This window comes from Lepidochelys kempii, chromosome 22 (genome assembly GCF_965140265.1).
Source record: "Lepidochelys kempii isolate rLepKem1 chromosome 22, rLepKem1.hap2, whole genome shotgun sequence".
NCBI lineage: Eukaryota > Metazoa > Chordata > Testudines > Cheloniidae > Lepidochelys > Lepidochelys kempii.
In genome coordinates, this window is record NC_133277.1 from 16,819,328 (window position 1) to 16,846,779 (window position 27,452).

General features: G+C 41.3%; 1 protein-coding gene across 6 annotated transcripts in view; it reads right to left on the minus strand.

Annotated features, from left to right (window-relative positions):
• Positions 1 to 17,788: 17,788 nt before the first annotated feature.
• CADM1 (cell adhesion molecule 1) overlaps positions 17,789 to 27,452 on the minus strand; it is a 289,423-nt gene continuing 279,759 nt past the window's right edge. For 3 of the 6 annotated variants that reach the window (XM_073320759.1, XM_073320757.1, XM_073320758.1), the window contains 2 exons: positions 22,179 to 22,310; positions 17,789 to 21,120 (listed from right to left, as the gene is read on the minus strand). In XM_073320759.1, coding sequence (XP_073176860.1) covers positions 21,002 to 21,120; positions 22,179 to 22,310 — 251 coding nt within the window. In that variant the 3' untranslated portion in view covers positions 17,789 to 21,001. The remainder of the gene's footprint in view (positions 21,121 to 22,178; positions 22,311 to 27,452) is intronic. The other 3 variants (XM_073320763.1, XM_073320762.1, XM_073320760.1) reach the window with 1 other exon arrangement.

Here is a 27,452-nt window from a genome sequence, read left to right on the forward strand (position 1 = left end):
AAACGTAAGTTCTGTAGACACCAAGTACTGGATTCAAGTTGCTTGCTCACAGCTATCTCTGAGAAGCCATTATCTTTTCAAGAGGATCTTAGTACACAATGAGCCAGCATGTAGGTGTGAAGTTTTGAGTGGGAGAGTTGTTCAAATAAATGTTGTGCTGTGACCACAAATTTCTGATTCAAGCTGGCTAAAGCGGGGGCGAGAAAAGTCACTTAGTTTAAAAAAAATACCAATTAAAAACATTGAAATTAAACATTAAAAAAAGTGGCCAGCTCTATAATTGGTCAAAAACCAGGGGGGAAATCATGAAAATTCCTGTCTGCCCACACCCACAATTTTGTCGAAGTATTAAAGAGAGTCAAACAGCTGCATTCTGACAAAGCCAATCACAGTTAAGGAGTCACCTTGCCTAAATTTTCAAAAATGATTCATGATTTTGGCTCCCAACGTGAGACACCTTAACAGGGTTTGATTTTTCAGAAAGTGCTGAAGAACCTCCCTCTGAAAATGAAGCGCATTTAAAAGGTGCCTCGGGCTGAGCACCAACAATGAAGGCTTCCAAAATCACCAATCAGTTTTGAAAATTTAGGTCCCTTTTATCAGAGGAGCGAAGAGTGATAAAAATCAGCCACTTTGGAAAAGAGGAAGCAGATAGACAGTCCTTAGTGATGCTTCATTTTGTTTAAAACATAAGAAGAAATTATCCAAGACAAGCCTTTGACTTATAATAGGAAATGTCCCTGCTTCTACCCTTTAAAACAGGCTGATGTGCCTTTAAACTTTTATTAGCTACAGACTTGATCTATTTTCTCTCTTGCAGTAATTCAGATGTTAAAATATTAGCTAAAGCTTTGCCTTCGAGGCTGGAAATTGTTTTTTTCCCTTTGCTGAAATTATACACCCAGATAAAGTAGTGTTCATTAAAGAAAGATTAGGAGAGGATAATATGTGCAAGGTAAGTAATCTTTTGCAAATGGTTAGTAAATTGGAACGACCACAATTACAATCTTGTTCGATGCACAGGACTGAATTGCTCTGCCTGGGCTTGGAGTCTCAAGTAAAGCTCATTTCAATTGGTATACTATAAATATTGTATACTTGCTATGTTCACAACCATCTGCTTCGGTGGTTGCCAACAGCACTTTCTTACTTTCCATTCTGCTGCAAGGAGGCCCGAGATAGGTGTCTCTTGCTTGCTTCTTTCCCCTCAACGCTGAGCTGGTGAGCACTAACAAGTACGACAATTGCAAATTCTTCTTCACACAGATAACATGCTTCTTACCCTGGCTGATCTAGAACCAAATGCCAGTAAAGTTTCTCAGAGGAATGGTCTGGAAAAATCTCATTAGCAGCAAAACAAAAGTCATTGGGCTCATCTTCAAATTAAGAGTGAACAGCCAGTAGGGCAATGTGAAGAATTTGCAATCCAAGTCCTCAGCACTGGGGTAACATTCAGTTAGCAGGGACCTCATCTGAACCTGCTGAGCAAACTACTCCTCAATGGCAGTGACCTATTGGGAGACAAAAGAATATGCTTTTGAGAACCAACAGCACACACGGACACTCACTGTGCGGACACACCTATTCCACAAAGGCTGGGGTTCAATAAGAAATCTTACTGAAATATATGGGGATGGTCAGGGCAAATTGGGACTCTGCAAAATATTCACAGTCCACTTGAAACCACTCAAAGACAGGATTTCCTAAGGATGTTGTTCGTGTTTTATTTATTATAGGTCATTTTAGCACTACTTCACTTCCACCGCATCTTCCCTGTAAGCATCTCAGAGCACTTTACAGTTATTTAGACTCACCGCTCCCCTGGAAGTATTTTACAGATGGGGGCAACTGAGAACAGCGCTAGTTAAGGAACTGTGCATTCACACAGAGGTCACACAGAAAGTCAATGGCAGAGTGAGGAATAGTTTTCACCCTCAAATCTTTAAAGACTCACTTATGCTGAGATGTCTAAAGAACATTGCCACTTGATGATGCCTAGGCAGGTAGAGAGCAAACATCAGTGCCACTGATTGGTTTATTACAGCTAAAATTTGCACACACAGCTGTTCTAGGTAAACCATGCTTGTGTTGCTGCTACCCTGTCCCCCCCCAACACTGCATTTGGTTCTTCCACTGGCAGCGTCCTGTCTTTAAGATGAAGCTCTTGGAGGCAGGAACTGTCTTTTACTACCTGTCTGTACAGAACCTGGCACAATGGAGCCCCGGCCTGAAGGGACCTCTAAGCACTACCGTAATCTCAATACTAACCCACTGGCTGAGTCACAGATTCCAAGGCCAAAAGGGACCACTGTGATCTTTCAGTTTGACCTCCTGGACAGCACAGACCAGGGGACTTCCCCAAAATAACTCCTAGAGCAGATCTTTTAGAAAATCATCCAATCTTGATTTAAAAGTTGCCAGTGATGGAGATTCCACCACAGCCCTTGGGAAATTGTTCCCATGGTTAATTACTTTCACTCTCACCATTAAAAATGTACACCTTATGTAGCTTCAACTTCCAGCCATTGGATTGTGTTCTCTCTCTGCTAAATTGAAGATTTCTTTATTAAATATTTGCTCCCCATGTACATACTTACAGGATGAAATAAAGTCACTCCTTAATCTTCTCTTTGAGAAGCTAAACGGGTATGTTTTCTAATTCTTTAAAAATTCTTGTGGCTCTTCTCTGAACCCTCTCCAATTTATCAACATCCTACTTGAATTGTGGACACCAGAACTGGACAGCATTCCAGCTTCAGCAACACTGTAAGCTCTTTGGGGCAGGGACATCGTTTGGTCTTTGTTCGTACAACACCTAGCACCCTGGAGCCCTGGTCTCTGACTGGCACTCCTAGGCACTACTGTACAACAAACAACACTGTCATATCAAAGCATATCCAAAGGAAGGGGGGGTTTCATTGTCTAAAGATCCAACAAACTTTTAACGCAGACAGTGCCCTGACACAGCAGTGCCTGCCTTCTCTAGAGCCAGCCACCCACAAGTCCTATTCCCTCAGCCCTTCTCTCCACCCAAATCTACCTGCAACAACTCAGCTAATGCAGAGTGCACACTCTTTACAATCCTAATACCTAACTTGCAGGCCCAATGGTACAGGGAAGCGTCATCCCAATCAGATGATATAGCTTCATTTCTCGAGTGATTGGTTTTTGTTATTTTGACTTTGCACCAAAGGTGGCGTCCCTTTTGCTCTGGGAATCGCTTTTTTTTTTTTTTTTGGATATGTACATTACAAACCAAAGCACTCTAATAATATCTTTTACTCTCCAGAGCTGTGTGCATTGGGATAAAAAGCAGGAAAACAGGAAACCATTATGTCTGGCATTAACGATAGCTAGATAAATGAGCACGCCAAAGGGAACAGAAACTGTTGCTAAAGCGTAACAGCTCATGGTCTGCCTAACTGTTAACATGGAATGCGAGCTGAAGGCAAAAGGAGAGAGAGTGAAATCAATACAGTATGGGACAGATATTATCCCATGTGGAACACCTCAAACTACTGCCTAGAAAATTTGATTGGATCTTCAGAAAAACCTATTAGTTTGTTGTCAGGACCTTCTATTGATAACTGACTTGCGATCTCGAATCAATGCCTTTGAGTTGTAGTGTTTCTGATATTTTTTAACAGCATATTCTATATATAACTCTCAAACTCATTAATATTAAGACACATTTTACTTGCTGCAAGTTAAATCAATTACTTTATGTAACACTAGTGATGGAGGCCTGCACTTTTACTAATATCAAATTGGCAGAAAAGTCAAGGAAGCCATTATACAGATGACAATCATTTACTAAATTAAAGTAATTCCTCACTATGCTTGGTTAATATTCCAAAAATTCTATTACTTACCTAAACAAAAGAATCACCGAGTTAGTAACAAATTACTTATTCAACTGTTGATAGTGTTAAACCTAGGGGAAACAGTCAATTTTTATTTAAAGTCAGGATCATTTGCTTCAATTTAACAAAATCTAGACAAGCGCGGAGATCATTCAAATTAAAAAAACTCAGTAAGGTTACATATAAGGGAAAACAGTTTTATGCATTTGGCTACTGAATGCAGTGTGTAGGATTACCTGCCTTGTGGGCAGGTGACGTGTGCGCGCATTTGGTGCAAACAACTCTCAGCCATCAGAAACCAAATACAGACTCTTGAGACTGAGCTGGAGGAGCTATAGGAAATAGAGCGATACACAGATGAAACTTTCTGGGATCCAGTAGAGTGGGTCCCACCCCCAGTCTGACAGCCTCTGTGCTGTTGAGGAAGATAAAAGTCTCAGGGAAGGGGAACGTCAAGCTGAGAGGAGTGAAATGATCCCATAGTTGGGACCGTCCTTTCAGATAACGTCCTGGTATTCTCTCGCACTGAGGATACCCCTCCAGGGGAGGGGGACCCCAGTTATTAGGAAGAGGCAGAATGGGGGTATTTGATTATTAGGAATATAGATAATTGGGTTTGTGATGACTGAGAGAAGGGCATGGTGAACTGCCTGCTGGGTTCAAAGGTTGCAGATCTCTTGAGAGACTTATGTACAGTGATAGAATCATAGAATCATAGAATATCAGGGTTGGAAGGGACCCCAGAAGGTCATCTAGTCCAACCCCCTGCTCAAAGCAGGACCAATTCCCAGTTAAATCATCCCAGCCAGGGCTTTGTCAAGCCTGACCTTAAAAACCTCTAAGGAAGGAGATTCTACCACCTCCCTAGGTAACGCATTCCAGTGTTTCACCACCCTCTTAGTGAAAAAGTTTTTCCTAATATCCAATCTAAACCTCCCCCACTGCAACTTGAGACCATTACTCCTCGTTCTGTCATCTGCTACCATTGAGAACAGTCTAGAGCCATCCTCTTTGGAACCCCCTTTCAGGTAGTTGAAAGCAGCTATCAAATCCCCCCTCATTCTTCTCTTCTGCAGGCTAAACAATCCCAGCTCCCTCAGCCTCTCCTCATAACTCATGTGTTCCAGTCCCCTAATCATTTTTATTGCCCTTCGCTGGACTCTCTCCAATTTATCCACATCCTTCTTGAAGTGTGGGGCCCAAAACTGGACACAGGACTCCAGATGAGGCCTCACCAATGTCGAATAGAGGGGAACGATCACGTCCCTCGATCTGCTCGCTATGCCCCTACTTATACATCCCAAAATGCCATTGGCCTTCTTGGCAACAAGGGCACACTGCTGACTCATATCCAGCTTCTCGTCCACTGTCACCCCTAGGTCCTTTTCCGCAGAACTGCTGCCTAGCCATTCGGTCCCTAGTCTGTAGCTGTGCATTGGGGAGGAGCATGTGGCCAAGACACATATAGGTACCAGTGACATAGGGAAAGACAGGAGAGAGGTCCTACAGACCAAATTTAGGCTGTTCGGGAAGAGATTAAAGTCTAGGATTTCCAGGGTAGCATTCTCTGAAATGCTTCCAGTTGTGTGCACAGGGCCAGTTAGACAGGCAGAATTACAGGGTCTCAGTGCACAGATGAGATGATGGTGTTTGGAGGAGAGATTTAGGCTTATTAGGAACTGGGGAACCTTTTGGGAAAGGAGGAGCCTGTACAAGAAGGATGGGCTCCACCTAAAGCAAAATGGAACCAGAGTGCTGACATGTAAAATTAGAGAGGTCATAGCAGAGTTTCTAAACTAAGGACTGGAGGACGGCCAACAAATGCAGAGGAGGACATGATTTGGACAAGACACCTCTGAGGGGAGGGTTTATTAAAGATGATTCTCTATGTTCCAGTAAAGAGGAGGGGATAGAAGTTGATTAAGTACAGGCAGGAACTGAAGAGAAACAGTCAAGTGAAAAAAAGAGTCCCATTCAATTACATTAATGAAGGCAGACAATTCAATATTGACAAATTTAAGAGCGTGTACACAAATGCTATATAGGTCTAAATATAAAATACATTACCTCACCCCCTTTGTCTCTCTAGAAGCCTCAATAGTAAGTTGACTGGACTTGAGTGCCTGGTATTAAATGAAACTATCGATATAGTAGGCATCACAGAAACTTGGAGGAATTATGATAATCAATGGAACATGAATATCAAGGCATAAAATACGTAGGAATGAGCGTAGGTTATACTGGGAGGGGAATGGCACTATATGTAAAAGAAAGTCAAATATAGTAAAAAATCTTAAATGAATCAAACTGTACCCTAGAAAGTGGTTCTCAACGAGGGGTCCAGCGCCCCCTGGGGGACCACAAGCAGGTTTCAGGGGCTCCGCCAAGCCAGGCCAGCATTAGACTTTCTGGGGCACACAGCAGAAAGCCAAAGCCCCACTGCAAAGGGCTGAATCCCAGGGCCCCAAGCCTCACCACCCGGGGCTGAAGCCAAAGCCTGATCAACTTAGCATTACGTGGCCCCTATGGTTTGGGGCCCTGGGAAGCTGCCGCACTTGCTACCCCGTAACACTGGTCCTGGCTTTTATATGCACAAAACCAGTGGTTGTGGCACTGGTGGGCCGTGGAGTTTTAATCGCATGTTGGGGAGGCCTCAGAAGGGAAAAGGTTGAGAGCCCCTGCCATAGAATCTCTATGCACAGAAATCCCATGTGCTTGAACAGTAATATAGCAGTAGGAACGTACTACCAACCATCTGACCAGGATGGTGACAGTGACTGAAATATTCAAGGAGAATAGAGAGGCCACAAAGACAGAAAATGCAATAATAATGGGGGATTTCAACTATCCCCACATTGACTGGAGTATGCGTCACCTCAGGAAGGGATGCAGAAATAAAGTTTCTAAACCCATTAAATGACTGCTTCTTGGAGCAGCTAGTCCTGGAACCCACAAGGGGAGAGGCAATTTTTGATTTAGTCCTAAGTGGAACGCAGGATCTGGGCCAAGAGGTGACTATAGCTTAAGTGTTTGGTAATAGCAACTGTAATCTAATTAAATTTAACATACCTGTAGTGGGGAAAATGCCAAAGAAACCCACTACAGTAGCATTTAACTTCAAAAAGGGAAACTACACAAAAATGAGAAAGATAAACAGAAATTAAAAGGAACAGTCACAAGGATGAAATGCTTGCAAACTGCATGAAGGCTATTTCAAAACACTGTAATAGAGGCTCAAACGAAAAGTACAACCCAAATTAAAAAAGGATAATACGAAGACCAAAGCATGCCATTATGGCTAAACAGAAGAGTAAAAGAGGCGGTTAGAGGCAAAAAGACATCCTTTAAATATTAGAAGTCAAATCCTACTGAGGAAAACAGAAAGGAGCATAAACTCTGGCAAGTCAAGTGCAAAAAGTAAGATTAGGCAGGCTAAAAAAGAATATGAAGAGCAACTAGCTAAAGTTGCAAAAATTGACAGCAACATTTATTTAACTACATCAGAAGCAGGAAGCCTGCCAGTCAGTGGGACCACTGGACAATCCAGGAGCACAAAGAGTACTCAAGGAAGACAAGGCCATTAAAGAGAACCTAAATGAATTCTTTACACTAGTCTTCACTGCAGAGGATGTAGCGGAGATCCCCAAACCCATGTCATACTTTTTAGATGACAAATCTGAGGAACTGTCCCAGACTGAGGTATCATCAGAGGGTTTAGAAAAAATGGATAAATTCGACAGTAATAAGTCACCAGGACCAGATGGTATTCATTCAAAACTTCTGCAGGAAGTCAAATATGAAATTGCGGAACTACTAACTGTGGTATGTAACCTATTGCTTACACCAGATGACTGAAGGATAGCTAATGTAGGTGGCTCCAGAGGTGATTCTGGCCATTAAGGCTGGCAAGCCTAACTGCAATATCAGGCAAAGAATAAAATTATCAGGGACACAGACAAAAATGATTTGTTGAGGAAGAGTCAACATGGCTTTTCTAAAGGGAAATCATACCTCCCCGATCTATTAGAATTCTTGGAAAGTGTCAACAATCATGTAGATAAGGGTGATACAGTCTATAGTGTATTTGGACTTTCAGAAAGTTTTTGACAAGGTCCCTCACCTTGGGGGATATGAGGGAAGATTCTCTCATGGATCAGTAACTGATTAAAAGGCAGGAAACAAAGGGTAGGAATAAACGGTCAGTTTTCACAGTGGAGAAAAGTAAATAATGGGGTTCCCCAAGGACCTATACTGGGACCTGTGTTGTTTAATATCTTCATATAAATGATCTGGAAAAAGGGGTGAATAATGAGGTTGTAAAATTTGCAGATGATACAGAATTACTCACGATAGTTAAGTCCAAGGTTTACTGTGAAGAATTCCAAAGGAATCTCACTAAACTGGGTGACTGGACAACAAAATGGCACATAATGTTGATAAATGCAAAGTAATGCACACCGGAAAACAAAATCCCAACTATACATACAAAATAATGGCATCTAAATTAGCTGTTACCACTCAAGAGATACTTGGAGTCATGATGGATAGCTCTCTGATAACATCTGCTCAATGTGCAGCAGCAGTCCAAAAAATAAACAAACAAAAAACAAACCCACCCACACCTAACAATGTTAGGAACCATTAGAAAAGGAATAGGTAATAAAGTACAAAAAATAATTCCACTAAAAAAACCCCACATCTTGAATACTGTGTGCAGTTCTGGTCACCACATCTCAAAAATATATTAGAATTGGAAAAGACAGAATAGGGCAACAAAAATGTGTAGGGGGCTGGAGCAGCTTCCATATGAGGAGAGATTAAAAAGACTGGGACTGTTCAGGTTAGAAAAGAGAGGACTAAGGGAGGATATGACTGAGGTCTATCAAATCATGACTGGTGCACAGAAAGCGGCTAAGGACGTGTTATTTACCCCCTCACATAACACACATTTCATTTCCATTTTCATTTCAGTAGGTTTAAAACCAAAAGGATGTATTTATTCACACAACGCAGTCATTGTATTGGGATACTGTGAAGTCCAAAAGAATAATTAGACTCAAAAAAGAATGGAGAGGTTCACGGAGGACAGGTCCATCAATAGCTATTAGCCAAGATGGTCAGGGATGAAACCCTATGCTCCAGGTGTCCCTAAACCTTTGACTGTTGGAAGCTAGTACTGAACGACGGCATGGACCACTCAAATTGCCATTCAGTTCACTCCTTCTGAATTATCTGGCTCCAACCACTGTCAGAAGACAGGATACTGGGCTAGATGAACCATTGGTCTGACCCAGTATGGCCGTTCTTATGTACTGGGGACATGTTAGTTTCCCTCTTTTCAAACTTCTCTCTTGTCCTCATTTAAATATCTCAAGTTTTTACCTTGCCACTTTGAAAAGTTAATGCAATGGACTCTCAACCTGGCATCAGGAAACTGGCTCTGAACATTACATTCAAGGCCCATTTTAAAATGTTTGCATGATTTTCCAAGAATAGAATACAAAACAATCCCTGTAATACTAAAGTATGAAAAAATGTAAAAAGGTGACATTAAGCAACTAACCTCCCCGCCCCCCCCCCCAACCAACCAACCAGGAGAATAAAGTTGGAAGAGAGCCCCCACAGTCAACAATGTCTCTTTACTCCATTTTGAAATAAGATTAGGGCAGCAAACATGGCTGGAAGCTGAAGCTTAAAAATCTCAAACTGGAGAGAAGATACAGATACTTAACATGGAGGGTAATTAGCCATTGAGACTGTTCATTCATCAAAGTGGTAAATTCACTCCCATTTTCTCCAGTCATTAAATAGAGTTTGGATGGCTTTCTTCAAGGTAAGTCCTACTTAAACAATGGGCTATTGGGTTTGACATTGTTTCACTGGCCCAGCTGGGAGGGATAAATCCATCCACCATGAGACTCACGGTGTGCAATTCCCTGGCCTGTGTCCTACAGGAGGTGGGAGAGATGAGAAGGAAGGTGGAATTGTCAAAGTTTGGATAAATACTAATTGGTTGCACTCATCTAGTGTTTGCCTATCCATGATGGCCTGTCGGATGTTATTAAATGGACAGGACAAACAGAACATTGGATTCTGAAAATGACTGAGGAGGTAATGGCAGCCCCACTGGAAGCGAAGAGGTTCCGTCTGGAAGTCCAACAGCAATCTCTACCGCTGGCTTGCTAGGGGAGGAAAGGCTATGGAATGAAAAGGAGACACATTCAGTATGCAATCCAGGAGTACTGAGAATGGCCTTAGCTATTTAAACCTTTGCAAATGAAAGCAAGATGAATGCTGAGCCGATTTAGTTCTCTGCACGGCACTTTCAGTGGTCAGGCAAATGCATAATACCATCAATTATATTCACACGTTGAAGTGAGATATTGCATGTTGATATGAATACCTTTCACACACCTCAGTCAGTGCATTGAACTCCTGTTGTCCAGGCAGACCTTCTTATATCATAGGATGTAATAAGGTATAAATCTGAAGTTGTAACTAAGTAAATCTGTGATCATTTCAAGCAACAGTTTCTGTTTGTGTTTCTTTTTCCAAACAGATGGATATTGTAGCATGAAATTGCCAAGATTAGAGGGAGCAGTAGTTTAATACACATGGCTGGGGAAATAGCTGGGCCATTTGAGGAACTAAATCCAAAATCTTGGCAAAAGCCCTGCTCAGCATTCACAGAAGGTAAAACAGCCTGAGAGCAAAGCAACCGCATTTCCTTCACAGCACAGAAAAGTTGGCAAATGTAAAAATAATGAGAAAAAGCTCTGATTTGGGGAATGCTATGAATGAAGCACATATGCCCATAAATAAATCATGAACTCTCCAACATGCAACTTATTTTTTCTCACAAAAGCGATGGCTGGCAGCAGTTTCATGGAGCAGTGTACACAACTGGATTCTTAATGGGCTATTAATGTTCAATCAAACGTTTAGCGGTGGAACCCTTGAAACTGAGAAGAGGCTAAAACAAAACAGGTCTTTGTGCTTTCCCCATCTTCCGCAGCAGCCTGACTGCTCTCGTGGGCTTCTCTTTTGTAAGCCATTCACTACCTTGCTTTTGAGCACACCAAATTATTGAAAATTACTGCAGCTTAAAAGTGGCAGGATGATTGTGCTGAAGAAAAGCTGTAGCATTAATCATAGTGCCTAGCTTTCAGGGAAGAGTTCAGACTCAGGTGGGGTGGTATGCAAAGTTTTTGGAAAAAAGCAGCACATCAAAAGATTAACACAAAGCAGGACTCTCCCCACCACAACGTACACAGACACTTAAACATTGCACAGTGGAAACAGAAGTGCAAAGGATCAGGCTGGGTACTCAAAGTACCTACCCACTGTAGTACCTACATGCTGCACATACAAATAAGACATACAGAGCAGCCATAGTTACACCAAAGCATTGAGCAGCTCTCTAGACTCCAGGTAAACAGCAAAAATAGTGGGTAGTCTTTTTTTTTTTTTTTCTTCTGTAGCTATCTGAATCAGCCAGCTCAGAACACAGCTCAAAACACCCGACCTATGGAACTCCGAAGAACCAGAGATTCAAGGCATCAGGTAGTTTAGTGAGTTACACATGAAGCCCTTTCACCTTCTGGAGCAATGCACCTTTGCATTGTTTGCTCTGGAGATGCCCAGAATTAAAATAAATGGGGAGTAGCAGTCCAAGACCCATGTGTTACACATGTATGGTGGAAAATGACCTGAGAGCTCCCCATTATGCCTTCTCTCGGTGACTCCTTGACTGATACTACATTCAAGACAAAAGAAGTCCAAATCATTTATTGTGCAATAATATGTTAAGTGCATGAGCAATCAATACCTATTTATTTACTTACTTTTTGTAATCTTTAAAACATTTTAATGGAATTACTTTGCCCTGTGGGAAACTATCAGAAGATGCACCCGGAGTGATGAGAGTAGAAAATGTTTTGCTGGCTCAAATTTGGCAGCTGTGCGTGCATTAGGTACTTCTGAATAGTTGGGCTTGGAATGTATTGTGAATCTCTGCCAGGTAGCATCATGGCACAAACCTGAAGGACAACAATATAAATTCAGCTCTTGTGGTTTGGAAACCAGTGTGTTTCCATTGTAGCTCCTCAGATGCCTGATGCAGAGAGTTCTGCTTGGAGGCTATTCTGATAATTTGTCAGATTTTCTACATTTCTCTCTCACTGGGATATTTGCATGAAATCAAGATCTATGAACTTTGCTGTGTCCTACCTGAGTGCTTAGGCCACGCACACTATTATCTGAGCTGTAAGGACTACAAGGTGATGAAGACCAGACATGCTGCAATTTAATGTGATGTCACAAAGGGGATTGTGGCTTGAAGGGAACAGTAACAACAGGGGCATGCGTCTGATATGTGGTTGTAAAATACAAAGTGTTATCAATTTACAGTGTAAGTGTCTAAAACATAGGGACAGTGTTTTTAAGCAGATTTCCTTACTTTCCTTGCTTCCTACTTTTCTCCAAGTTTTCCTTGTGGCATCAACAGCTCTGCTAGTCAAATTTTTGTTTTTGCAAAGGACTGTACACTCAAAAGCACACCATCAAGAGCAGCGGTGAATGCCAGACTCTTCCTAGATCTGCAGCAACAGGCTTTGGAAGGGCAGCACAGAGAAACCACCTCAAGTATATTTCAATGTATTTATTTATGGGCAGTTCTGCCGTACTTGTCTCTGTAGTACCTATTCAACCTACCTCCACCCCTACTACTTTGTCCAAGCCATAAAAGATTCATGCCTCTAATTTAAATACTGCAGCTGCCTCAACCTGATTCCAGAAGAGGTGGCCTAAGGGAAATATCTGGGGAGAAATTAACATTGATTTCGTCACTAGCTGAACAGAGCCTGATTAGTGCTGAAAAGTCCCTTTCATGGCAGTACTTTTGAATCAAGTCTGGTGTCTCTAGTCAAACAGGTTTTAGGTATTAGGATTCTTCCTCTCTGAGCATGTTGCAGGTTTCAAAATAATGAAATAATCAAACCTGAAGAAAACAGAGCTGAATTTGGGGTGGGTATGAGGAGGGGGAAGGGCGCATGTTTCCATATTCACCCACCATTTCAGGATTTAAATATTTGTCTGCTATTAAAGATTCGTGCTAGACTCTCCCATCAGCAGCTCTGGAAGATTGAAATATCAATTACAGATCAATTTTCTCCTTAAGTAAACACTAATGCAGGATAAACAGTAATAGAAGATGCAATCGTAACATTGCTGACTTCAGGATGGACTCCCCGCTGCTCACAGCAAATTTAAGCCTGGAGATTAATTAACCTAAGAAGATATCACTTAAGGAAGATTTAAGACTATCATGTTGGGAATATGAGTGAATGAGATGTCATGCATGTTAAGAGGAACTCTGCAGAAAGGATATAATGTGCTTTGATTTTCCCCAGTCTAGCTCTCGTTTTCCTCAGCACTGATTCTTTATGGCTTTAAGGATTAGATTTGTGAAACTGGACACATTTTCTTTTCATGGCTAACTGGTTGTAAAACTCTGCAGGATATCCAAGTAATTCCTGGTCATGATTGAAATAATTATATAATTAAATAATTATATAAATCTTTCAAAGCTGGTGCAGCCATGTCATCATCTCTGTGCAGGTATTTACTGCCAAACAATCCCTAGTGCTTTCATGTTTCACTTGTTTCATTCATTACTGGCTGTAACCTATGGATTTTACTCCCCACCCCTTTTAACTTGGTCCTGCTAGTCTTAAAGAGTACTTCAACTTCCTCACTTGTCCAGTGACATTTTGGCAGCATTAAGAGGACTCTAAATGAGTTGAAATAAAAGCTGACACCCCTCTCTAACCGTATGTTCAGTGCTCCTGAGAGGCGACGTAGCACTATGTATAATCCATTGTACTTCTAGCACAGGGAGGGCATTCAAAAGTTGTGAGGGTTCATGTCCTATTGGAGTTGCATTTTACAGAGGAAGGCTGGTCCAGTGATTAGGTCACTGTTCTATGAACTGAGACTGGGGTTCAAGTCCCACTGAGGAAGTCTCTGTACCTCTGTTCCCGTTCTGTCCAGTGCGGGGAAATAGCTCTTCCCTTCTCATGGGGGCGTTGGGAGGATCAATATGTTACAGATTGTAAGGCGCTCAGATACTATGGTAATAGGGCATAGTCAGGCACCACGGAGAGAAGGAGGTATGTTGCTCAGGTGACACTCATGTTTGTCTATAAAGAGCACATGGAAGAGTTTTAAATCCTGCTACTAAACTGCTTCCCAAGGCCAATGACAACAAAATAAGTGTTCATGCCAACAGGGATGGTGATAATTTCCCATCATTCCCTTGTATAATCCTCAATACTCTGGATCTGGTTTTGAGGTGAAGCTGGGGAAGAACTGTGCAGGATGGGGATTCAGTGCATGATAAGGGCGGGCCTGCATTTGCGAATGAGGAAGTCTAGAATCCCACCTAGTAATAAAAAATTCTCATCCTGAGGAATTCAAAAGTACTTTACAAGTCACACACAGCATATTAAGATCACTCACCCACTAATGAAATACAGGAGTCATCAGGAAGGAAAGAATATAAAGATACTACAACCAGGTGAAACTGAAGGGAGAATTTAGTTGGGCAGTGTTGGAATTTGACCAGGATATGGGGTTAATGCACAATGCAAAACTTCTAGTTTTATGGAAATTCACATAAAAATGGTCACATAAAAATGTTCACATTTTGCGTTACTTTACATCCACCAAGTTTCATGATTATGCACTTTCAATTACATGGATTTTATTACACCACAAATTTGCAAACAAAAACTGACGTTCAGGTTTTTGACAGGAAAACCACCTTTGCCCCCAAAATAGAACCACCTTCATTTTGAAAACAAGCCCAACTTTGCTTAGTGAAATTTCCCACAAAGTGGGCTCATTTCTGAGTTTGTAGCAAAATGACAAGACAGTAAAGCCCTTGAGGTGTGGTTTTTTGTTTTTTTTCCCCGAAGTCTTGCATTTCTTCTTCCTACTTTAAACTCTCTCTCTGGGTGATCTCACCCACTTGCAGGGCTTCAATTATCAGCTTTATGCAAGATGCCTGAACATGTCCATTCCTGATTCATCTCCATTCTGCCACTTCCCTACATCAGCTTGTCTCCAACATCTCCTGGAGAGCATGCTGTAAAATCAAGTTTAACAGAACTGAACCCCTGATTCTCCTTAACTCTCCCCTCTCCTTACATTCACTGTCACTATGGGCATCCTCCCCCTAGCCCCCCACCACTCACACTTGTAATTTGGGAGTTATCTGCCCATCTCCCTCTCCTTTGACTCACACACACAGTATCCAAATCCAACCTCTTCCTCTCTCTCTCTCTTTCTGCACAAGCGAAACACTCGCTCAAGCCCTCAGTCTCCCACTGTTCATTATATTCTTCTCTCTAGCATCTCTGACACCATGTTGTCCCCATAACACTCTGTTACCAAGACCTTCTTTGACCAAGATGACCACATCCCTCTCCTAGAAGCCCTGCTTCAGGCTACCCTTCCTCCCAAACTTCTGGTCTTTGCCTTTAAGGCCCTACATAACTCCTCCCATGTTGATCTGCTGCTTTTGTTTCAGTGCCCCTCTGTCCTGCCTCAATGTCTTCTATGTCCACTCCACACAAGCATCCTTGTGCTGCCCTCTCTACTGCCTCCTGCGCGCAAAATGTCCTTCCTGAACTGATCTCCAAGGCCACTACCTTATCTGTACTAAATCTCTTTTGAAGACCGACCTCTCCCATAAGGACTTCAACATGAAACTAACCTTCTGATTATGGCTTTGTTGTGGGATATCTGGAGATAATTTATATATTTTAACTAAAGAAACCACTGTGTTATATTATCTAATCTCAACACTTACTACCCTGACCATTTTACTGCTACATCGTTGCCTTCCCTTCAACTTGCGTGTGTTCTTTTGCTGCGTAGACTGTAAGCTCTTCAAGGCAAAGACAGTGCTATAATTTTGGAAAGCATCTAGTATCTAAAGGGCACTACCACAAACAGATAATTAATATTTAGTATACCACTAGTTAACGCTACTTCTGCAAAAAGTACCATGAGAACTTTACATGGTTTAGCTGATACAGGTTTACATGTCAGCCGAAAGACAACACCCTGCAGATAAGTATGCCCCACACCATGCTGGGGCATTGCATTCAGCATGAACTCAGAGGTAAGTAACTTTTAGTAAAGTAAGCCACCTAACTCAATTGCTGACTGCACCTCCTCCTGTACTTGGGGTCTGATTTGGAGGTCACCCATTCAAGTACTGACCATAGCCTACTCCTCTGCTTAGCTTGTGTGATCTGAAAAAAAACAAACAAAGAGTATGACCGCAACATCTTCAAGAACTATGGCGTTAGATCCTTTAGCCTCTGGAATCCAAGATTCTGTGACTAATATGCGATTAACATTTAATTTCATTCATATCTAGGAGGATTTCTTCACAATACAACCAATTGCATTTATGGTATTTTCTATCCCAAAGGTTCCTACCCTTCTACATAGATCACTGAACTCACCAATAAAATCCAGCCACCTCCCGAGCGGAACACAACAGACGTTTTACCGTGCACAGCCACATTCCACAGCAATTTAGAGGAGAAGGTGAATAAGATGGGTATCTAAATTGGCGTTGCAACAGGGATGGATTTAAAGGAGGCAGAATGTTATCGGTAATAAATTACTCTGTCAATCATTTTTCATCCAGTTCTTGAGTCAATAAATTGCAAAACGCGAACATGCCATTCTGCTCAGTGACAGCGTTCATTAGACCGTATTCTACCAACGGCTAACTGTTTGAATGCTTTTAAAAATTAAAGAGACTGAAACAGGTCTTTAAAAAAAAACCAAAAACAACCAGACTTTCTTAAATTGCCCCAAAGTATGTTAACAAAGTAGCTACGGCTTCTCAGTCCACAACAGTTTTGTGTTTTTGTCCTTTATTATTAAATACATTAAAGGTGGGATTTTTCAAATCACCTAGGTGATTTAGGAGCACAAATCCCATTGAAATTCAATAGGACTTGTCACTTACATCACTTTGGTGCTTTTACCCACCCGACGCGTGTGCAGGTCTGGGTGCATAATTGGTTTTTAGGGAATTGGACTCCTATGGTTCTGGAGTTTTAGCGCCTGTGGTCTGGACGGGGGAAAAAATGCGACTGCTACTGCCGTGCATAGGCTGAATCACTTCTCTCTGGCAGGCCATTTAAAAATAAAAGAAAAACCTTCCCTTTTAAATTGTGGAATTGAGTAACACTGCTGTGGATACAGCATTCTGAAAGAAAGCATCAGGAAAACCTCTCTCCAAGGAAATGATCTCTTCTCCAGAGCAAGATTTCTCTTTTCAAACTTGCAGAAGGCATTGAAAGATGGCACCAATTAGAGCCTGTGTGTCCCCTTAGGGCCCTAACCAACATATTGGGGAAACTCATCAGCCAAAACAATAGTGAAGACTAAACTTCCCTGCCCCAAGGAGCTGGCTTCATTTTATCCGTCTGCCAATATGGGGAAAGAATGGCTGGAGCCTTCAGAAGAGTTTTAAAAAAAAAAAAGCGATGTTGACAGCACATGTTCAGAAATAATTCAGAGCTGAAGAAACTTTAAAAACAATTCTCTTGTTTCGGGAGCAACCATCATGGTTTGGTACATCCAAAAATGAGAGATATTTTCCTTGTGCTTTAGAATACTCATGCCGGCTTTGTGTGACGGACCCAAATACAGGGCTAGAGGTAGTACTATCTCCTACAAACACACTGGAAATAAAGGAGTGACATCTATTCATCACTATATATTTCAACTTTGCACAAGATGGGGTCAGAAATAAAAGGGGACTAACTCAGACATAGTACATGCCTTTGAAAGATCATAATCGTAGTCAAACAGGGAAAAATGTCAGGCCATTGTTAGTGACAAGTTAATAAAAAACGATGTTTAATTAGGAAAATTGAAGGCATCTTTACACAAGCTGTCCAAAATAATACAAGACACGTAGGTCTGTGATCACAGAAGGGACTTAAAAATACAAATCCACACAACAGCAGCATGTTCTGGCTGACTCGGCATGTTGTCTAGTTTCCCTAAATATTCCAAGGTGCTGTGGCTCTAACAAGCATTGCTGCCTTGGCCAAAGAACAGTGTTGGCTTGGATTATGATGGCTGCCTAACAACCACTTGTAAGTCAGAATAAGGAGAAAGAAACAGGTCAAAAGATGGGGAGGGAGGATTAAAGAAGGGAGATTTATTTCTAGGAGGCCACAGATCTTGGGGGAAACCCATAATAATTTTTTTAATTGGAATTTCACCATAGGTGAGCCAAGAATAGACTTCACTGCAACTGGCCACCATGGCTGTGGAGGTAAAGAGTGCAAAGTGAGATTAAAGAAGAGTTTTGTAACATTAATTTTTTTTATTAAGAAGACAGATATTTTATAGTACTTCTCTGTTTGTAAAAATGATATACATGAACCAATACAAAATGTGAATGGGAACATATGGATATGTATTTTCTTACACTGTAACATTGTCCATGGACACCTTAAAACAGAACTGGCCTAAGAGGGAAAAAGTAAAAAGGGCAGGTGAGTAAAGAACAAGCTTATTTGCCATCAGTTACACATCCTTCATCAAAGAAAAGTAAGTTTGTTCTTTCTACACTCTTAAAAAAACCCTTATGAGCTAAACCTGTACAAAGTAATACTCAACACTACATTTCAACAGCGCACTGTATACTGAAGAAAAAAAATACATAAACCAATATACAACTAAAATCCATAATTTCCTGGGGTTTTGTTTAGTTCTCTTCCAATGTGTGGGGCCGAAAATTTTGCAATCTACCTGAGACGGAAAACACCAATCAAAACACATGAACCTGAGACAAGTCAACATTGTAAGTCAAAGTTACATTGGTAACACCGCACTACTGTACACTTTCAAAACAGAAAGATGGGCTGATAAAAAAAAAAAAACAACAATGCCAATTCTGTGATCAATGTGTAAAAAAGCCTCCCCCCAAAACCTTCCAATAAAATGCTAAATGCTTCTTGCCCTTGGCTGTGGTTTGGCTATGGCCCCAGCTCGTGCTGAAGGCTCAGAAGGGAGCTTCACTTGACAAAATTTACTTTCCTTTTGTAGATTCTGAGGGAGGGGAAAAGACAAAATACTGCTCAAGAATGGATTTGGTTTTTTTCCCTTTTACATGCCAACCCATTCCCAAAAGGCTCTTGTGTTGCAGTGGTTCTGCCAAAAAGTTAAAAAACAAAACCCACAATTTAAAAAATGCTTCCTAAAAGCTCAAGAAGTTGTAACAGATGGAATTTTTTCCCCTTAAATAAATCAGTGTAAGTTTTCTACATAATGTAACAATAATAAAAATTCATCTTTCAAACTCCAAGATTACTCACTGAACAGTTCAGTATAGATATATAATTTTTTAATGCTATCTTCTCATTGTGGACTGTTATCTGTAGGTCCATCACAATTCTAATTCACATTGGTTTTTTCTTCACCTAAATATTTTATAATCTGTTTTCCTTGCAATTTTTAATGCAAATCCCCACATTTCCTTTATCAGAAAAGAAAAGAAAAAAGGCAACTTCACGTATCCAGTTTCTCCCGAGGCTTCAAATCTAAAACATTTTCAAGGTAACTTATTTTTAGTAACTGTGCACCATGACTGCATTCATGCAAGGATCAGTAATTTGTTGGCAGATGGTTCTTAAGGCTGAGGAATGAGGCCAAGGCCTAGTGTATGAAAGGTAAAGAGATAAAAAAATACAACATTTGAGTTTTGATTAAGTGACTGAAAAAGCCTACATGCTGCTATTTCCACCTGCTCTGACCTTTGCAGAACTGAGAAACAGGGCACACCAGCATGAAAACAATAGCGACCCTTCTTCTGTCCCTCTTGCTTTGTCAAACCAAATCTTAAGGAATTAAAGTTTCACACAGTCTCTGGATGGATCTCTCAGCATGACAAATATCTGTAATATACAGTACATGCAGGCCAGATCCCACTGCCTTCCCTAACTAGCACAAAGAGAAGAAGGAGAAATAATATAAAATCTGCTCATTTAGAACTCTTTGCACACCATGAGGACTTTTCTCTTTCCAGCAAATTAGGCAGAAGTAAGGCCGATTGGGAAAGCTTGATGGAATTGTTTGGAACAGAAATAATCAGAGCAGAACTACCTCCCCCCCCCCGCCCTTTCCCTCCTGTGGCAACTCAAATTTGTCCACTTGCATAAAATGAACAGCCTTCATCTGTCAGTTCTGCTTAGGGCAACAACAAGGAGGATTCCTTCATGCCCCAAACTTGTCCAGACAGCATGGGGGTACCACTACTGAGCAGTCTACAAACACAGAATTCAAGACAGATTCAATCTCACAGTGACACACCTCACTTGCAGATAACCCTGTGCAGTAATGTCTCTCCGTGGCCCACGGAGTGCATTTTCTGAGTCACAGCCTATTTTCTACTCTCCACCACTAGAAAGCATTTGAAACACGGGCAGCCGCAAACAGTTTTCATAGCTTCTCCATCCAAGCCTTTAAGACAACAGAGAAGAATGTAGTATGGATACACTGAACTGCAAACTACGAAATCTAAAGCGTGCTGGTTCTCCTCCGATGAGACTGAATTTTGAACAGAAAAATAGTGGCGTTAAAAGAAACACACTAAAAACAATCAAATCTATTCCAAGGGGTTCCAGCAGGCAATTCCAAAAGAGAACAGAAAGAGGAAAAAACAAGAAAAAAAAAAACCACACACACACACACACAACCCGCTCCTCCCATCCCAAATAAAATAAAATAAAAATAAAACAAGGCACAGAATTTTCTGCAAATGACTTAACGAAACTAAATCCAAGCTGGACTTGGCCAAAAAATAAAACCCAAACTGAGGTGTCGAACAGCAGAGTATACTTTACAAATAACATTTTTTACACAGCCAAGCCCGGACCCTCCCAGTCTGACATCTCTCCACCCATTCGTTTAAAACAAAAACAAACAAAAACAAAAAAGACACAAGCTGGTTGCAATTTCCAATATCACTGTCTCTGTCATCTAAATTGGGCCAGTAACTGTCCACGGTTGGACACCTCATTGAAACCAAGGCTGATCTAGATGAAGTACTCTTTCTTTTCTTCAGAGTTGTTCTGTCCTCCTTCTGCATTGATTATAGCTGTGTCTGCGTCCGCTGCATCATCTGCTCCTTTGGCTTCATGAGTGAAGTATGTACCTGAAAATAAAGCAGTGAGGTTCTGTGACTCATTGATGGTCTCTGCATAGATTGCTGTAACACTGCCATTTGCTTTACTGTGAAGAAGCCAGGAGAAGGGGAGAAAGAACAACCACCGGAAGGAAGGAGAGAAGTCTGAATCTAGGGGTTCTGGAGGTGTTACTCAAGCATAAATAGCTGTGATAGCATGAATCAGCGAGACAGCACAATGACCTCAGAGATTAAGCTTGAGATTTTTCAATGCTGCCTCGTGGATTTAGATGTGCATTAAGTTCAATGGGAATTGTGCATCTAAATTCTGCAAGGCGGCTTTGAAAATGACAGTCGAAGGCATTATAAAAAGGACACCAAGTAAAAAATGAACATCACTGGTTAAATAGTAGGACATTATATAATGACCCAGGGTGAGTCTCTCTCCATGACCAGGTAGATTGAGAACTACCAATAATCACGCTTCCCCCCCACCCCTTTTAAAATGACCCATTTTGTCATTGCAATCAGAGCCTCCAGCGCCCTCCTCCCACCCCCGGGGGTGGGAACTTCAACAGTGACACTGGCAGAGTGCTCAGCAAAGTACACGGGAGGTCCCAGGAGCACACAGAACAAGTGAACATAATCAGCCTCCCACGTTGACCAAAAGGCCCTCATGCTATTATGAGTGGACTGAATAAATAACAGAATGATTTTTAAGTTACTTCATGCCATATAAGAGTCTGGAATGATATAGCCCCTCCCAGTACAAGAGTGCGCAAAAATAAATTGATAAATTCTTAAGCATGTCATGCCCTTCCATTACAGATGACATATCTTTCATCTATTCTTCTCTCCCAATCCTGATGCGCTTTCTCCCTTCTTCTCTGTGTCTATTGGGCTCCCCCATCTTGCTTTTAGCTTCCTCCCATCCTGTATTTCTGGATCCTCTTCCACTATACAAGTCCCTCTGCTGTTTTTTCTGTTCTCTATCCTGCTGTGTAACAAAACACAGTGCCTTGTATCAGACTGTTACAGCTGCCACCACGCCAAGCCCTCCCAATGCTGTGTTTCAAGCCTCAGCTTACCTTTGTGTCTTGCAAAGTATCGCCCTAAAATGATGAGCAGGCAAAGCATTGCGAACACCACCACGGCCACGACCCCGCCGATCACCGCATGGTCCACAGCCCTTATGGACCCTTCATCACCTGCTCGAGAATCTGTCGAGAGCAGAAGAGGAATAGGAATTTGGGACTTATTACAGGGCGATTTGAAGGTTTGGCTGCAGTTGTGCCCAGGGTTGGAAAAGCTACACTTTTACTTTTAACAGGAGAGGGGTAAAGCACTGAACTATCCAGACCAGTGCTCAACCTATTTACCCTTGTAGGCCGCATATGCAGCTGTGTGTGTGTGTTATGTGGGCAGTTGTATGCAGATTGGGCCACAGGTTGAGAACCACTGATCCAGATGGATCAGTTCACACAAGGGTGCAGACAGGCCTGGCTGATCAGCTCAAGATATTTTTCCACAATGCAGCAGCAGAGTCAGCACTAATGCATGTGGAACAAGATCGGGAAGGAAAGGGAGACATGGAATCATCGGCATCTTTTGTGAGGGTCTGCCACACCTCAGTCCCCAACTTCAATTCTCCCTCCCCCGCCCCAGGTAAAGGGGATGATCTAACAATTGGAGGCCAGGAAGTGCCAGTATGGTGACATCAGTTGTACAGAAATCTCAACAAGGCATTTATTTATATGAATGTTAATGCCCCAAAATTTTATTTGCATGGCGAATAAGTGATCAAGTCCTAATTTCAAAAGAAATCTAGGATTATGTGATTAAATACATTTTTGCTCAATAAATTCCATGATGCATCAAATAGCAGAACTCTCAATGCAAACCATAAAACCCTCTTCAAACACAGATAGCAAGCAATAATTGTACATTGCCTCCAACCGCTTTATTTTATTTATTTAACACCTCGCCATGCAATTAATTTTCTTTTATAAGCATTTCTCCCTTAGGATGCCAGTCCCCTAGAGAGGAATGACTTATTTGGCGGGGGAACAACTCTGAAATGAACCCAGAATGAGCTATGGCCATGTAAAATGAATGTATAGCAGTGTAAACAATTTTAATTTAAGAATGCAGCTACATCAACCCTTGCTGCAATTCTAATGGCAACCGAGATTTATAATGTAGTAAAAAACAATTATTCTCCCGTTGATTAATACATTAACATTTGGAATGGAAGCTAAACCATTGTCTCTTTTTTTTATTGAGTCAAGCACGACACCTCTATTAAAATGATTTACTACCCGTACCTTACAATTTAAGCACAGCAGCAACAGAAACGGTAAAAATCTTTTAACTTTACATGATTTGTGAAGTCATATGTGAAGGATTTACCATTTAAATCTTTCACTACAAGCAGCACATGGCCTATAAATCTGTCCCACATGCAGTTGCCCGGACACCTAAGAGAAATGCATTTCACCAGGAAGACTGAGAGTGCAAATTCAAGTCAATTTTTAAGAAAGATTTATCTCCGTCTCTCTCCAAATAACAGAGCAAATCTCTGAAGCCTCCACCTCTAATAATATTTGAAGTTTATCGATCAAGTGTACAGATCCGTGACAGCTAAAGGTAATGGTGCTCTTTTGAGCTGAAACCTGATACAATGTTTTCAGCAGGCGCTCAGGATTTACACTTTCTATCGACATTTCCAATTCTGTTCTAAGATTAAGTACTGAAGGATGTAAGTAAATAACTCGTAACCGAGAGCTCCATAAAATGCATTTTAATTAAAACAGTTTAAATTAAAAAGAAAAAAAAATCTTAAAGTGTTTCTTCAAGTTGCCTTTTAAAAGTAACAGAACAAAACGGGTAGAATTTGCATAGACTATGGAATGCCTAGGTTTAATTAGGTCAAAGTAGGTGCACATTGAAGGACAAAATGAAGAGCAGCCAATTAGACAGAACCATGTTAAATAAAATCACCTTCAGCAACATATCTAATACGTTAAACTAAGTGTGGCAAAAAATGTTCTCCTGTTAGCCGAAAGCTTTCACTACTAGGGTAGCTCTGGCATGATATATATACAAATCATTTAACTAGGATTAGAATGTGCTCGAGAAATTTAAAAGCGTGATATGGGTTAAGACTCGGTGTTCACAACACAGTGCCTACAAATGGCAGGTATATCCCATATAGGTTATTCCTTACAACTTCATGATTAGAAAAATGAAATGCAAAAATTATCGCTAACATAATGACAGAGTGTATCCAAAAGGACAAAACCTAACAGGAAAGCAACCAATGAAATATTTTACTCAGTTGAAAAACCATAAATATTGATCTCTCAATGAGGAGAATTAACTAATCTTGACATGCCAAGGATTCCAGATCCAATCAGTTTTTCCCCTCAAGTCAATTTTTCATAGCTGGGTGGAGACAAACAGGAAGAAGATATTTACAATACAGAAGATACATGTACAAAGGTAAGCAATTCAGAGAAAGGTGCAGATCCTGATAACTAAGGGCAGGAAATGGCTCCCAGTGGCTGCAAAATATACCCTGAAAAAACTTCTCCTAGGAAGGGCATTCTCTATTACTCAAGGTGCAGACACATGCCTTATCAGAAAAATCCATCTGCCTTTGCTGTTGTGGCCAGAGGTGTAATGACCATGATTACTGACAGCTGCCCCACCCAAACATCATGTCACCTTTGACACCTAGACTGCAAACATACTAGGGTAGGGACTGTCTATTACTTGTCTATATAGAACCTACAACCATGGGGGATCCCTGACCGGTGTTCTAGGCAACCATTCTAAAATCATCTCATTTCATGATCCAGCACAACCATTTAAGGTCTTACAAAATTCCACAAGGCAACCGAAGTTGGCTGATCCACTCAGTGGTCACTTAAAACAGGTTGCACTGTATTTATCAGTGTAACCAATTATTTTTATTGGTTCTAAAATCTACAGGCACGCTTCACAGCTACTTACAGCAGAAGCACACCAATTCAACAGGTATCTTCCCAGTCCCACTCTGATCACACAATTAAATAACATCCCACACTAACTCATCTATCTTCCCTAGTTTGTTTATTGCAGTTATATCAGTTAACTCTACAGATTGGTAACATCAGAAGTTATGATTTCCTAGTGCTGTATCCTCTCTGCTGGAGAGATGGGACGTTCCCCAAATTAAGAGTAAGGATTTCTTGCTGATGTTGGGAACAGTTAGGGCAAAGTATGCACATCAAAGCAGATCTGTATCATGAGAGAGCACAGCCCAAGAATTGGAGCTAAGATGCATTTTGCTTGACCCAACACAGATGGAGAAGACGACAAATATAGGACCAGAGCTTCAGATGGTGTAAATTGGCCTAGCAACAATTACAGTAGAGCTACATTGGTTTACCCCAGCTGGAGATCTGCCCATAAAATATAAACTGAAGTGCTGCGCCAAAACCACTGGCCTGACAGCTCCATGGTGGTTTCTGTTCAATCTGTAATTAAGTCAAGAGCAGTGAGTCTTTAGTCGTGTCCCTGCTTCCCTGAGAAGTGACTTTCAAACACAGCTTGACAAACATTTTTGGTCAGCAGAGTTTATTAAATATGATTTTTCCACTGGGACAGGCGCTATTTTTCTTAATTATTTGTATGGAAAACAATATTTTCCAAGTATACGCTCCAAGTTTATTTTATTGGGTGTATGGCTAAATAGTCTAAGTTTACGTGTTAATTAAAAATTAAATTCAACACACTGAGGATGTCTAGTGCTTGCAAACCATCTAGAGACAAATCTGTGAGGCAGTTAACAGTGTACTTTTGCCCTAGAGGAAAATGGCTTCATATTTGTATTAGATCATCAAACGAAAGGAACTTCCCTCCTACTCTGACTGCTAATACACTGGATGTTTATTCCCTAGAAATGCTGTACATATTACCCAATTAAAACAGTATTATCCAACCAGATGTATTTATGCACCTGCTCCCACTTCTCCCATCTTCACAAACAGCCTTCAGCTGAGGAAAGGTAAGTCACCTCTGCAGGGACTCTGCCAATGCCCCTCACTCCCGACTTGCAGAACCTCCCTGTTACGTCTGTACTGAGTCTCCCACAAAGCTCTGCCAGTACATGCTAATCCTGTCTTGCAGCCCTATTATTCATATCCTGGGTCTTCAGCAGAGGCTACCAGTTATGTCAAATGGTGTGGCTGTTTCATAAAGTTGACAGATAGGGACTCAGCTGACTCCCTGATAACTCATCGCATTTGTGACCTAAGATAAAGTTTTAAACTCTGCCTCCAGAGAGCAGAGGCTCTAAACCATCAAGCTCCATCCTTTTGCGTACATATTTCATGTTTAGCAGCCTGCAGCCATTTTCACAGAACAAAATAAAACCACCACCGCATCTGCTCTCTGCTTCATCTAGTCTCTCTCTGGGCAGTTTGGCTACTTGCTGTTTCGATCGGGAAAGAAAAATCAGGGGATTATTTAAGTTTTTTTAAATGAAAAATGGAAGAACTGATGCAGTCTAACTGCCAGTGGGCATCCATGAATTCCTGCACCTTTAAGATTACGCTTGGCAGGTAAGGCCACTGTTGATCCGAACAGAGGCATCAAGTAAAGGATTCATTTCAGAAATCACCCTCAGCCCCACTCACAAGTGGGTCAGTGTCTCAGTGATAGGAAGAAAAAAAGTTCCTGAAAGAACGAGTCATGGAAAAAATGTAGTCTTTCTTGCCTCCAGAGAGATGGATCAGCCTTTCTGCTTTTATTTCCAATGCTTATCAGTGTTTTGAATGGGATTCTCAAGAAGAGGAGCTTACCACCTAATGGCAGGGGCTGACTGTGTTTAAGGACTTATTTGGCTTCCCATCACCATACACCAGGGCATCTGGTGCCATCTCCTCCTCTTCCCCTGTTGTCACTAATTTCTTCACACCTTTTCGTTCTTCCTCTTTCCTCACATCTCCATATTCATGCCTTAGCCACCACTCTCCACCTAGCACTGAAAGATAAGCATCACCTCTCCTACCCAATCCTACATACAGGACACTTAACACTAACAGAGTTTCTGACTTCTAATGCAGGAAGCGCTAATGAGGCTTTTCAGTGGGGCAGGTATCACTGGGGAATCAGTTGGAGGTATCTGACCCAACCGATCCTGAAATGAACCTTTCTGTTTTTAGGGATGACTGGAAACAAATTATTTTCCTTTTATTTCAAAGTGCCACAGGACATCAGATCAGGCTATTTAATTTTTCCTATTAAATTACCCAAGTGAAAAATAAACAAACAAAAATTTGCACCTGAGATGGGAACTTACCTTCTTTTTTACTTGG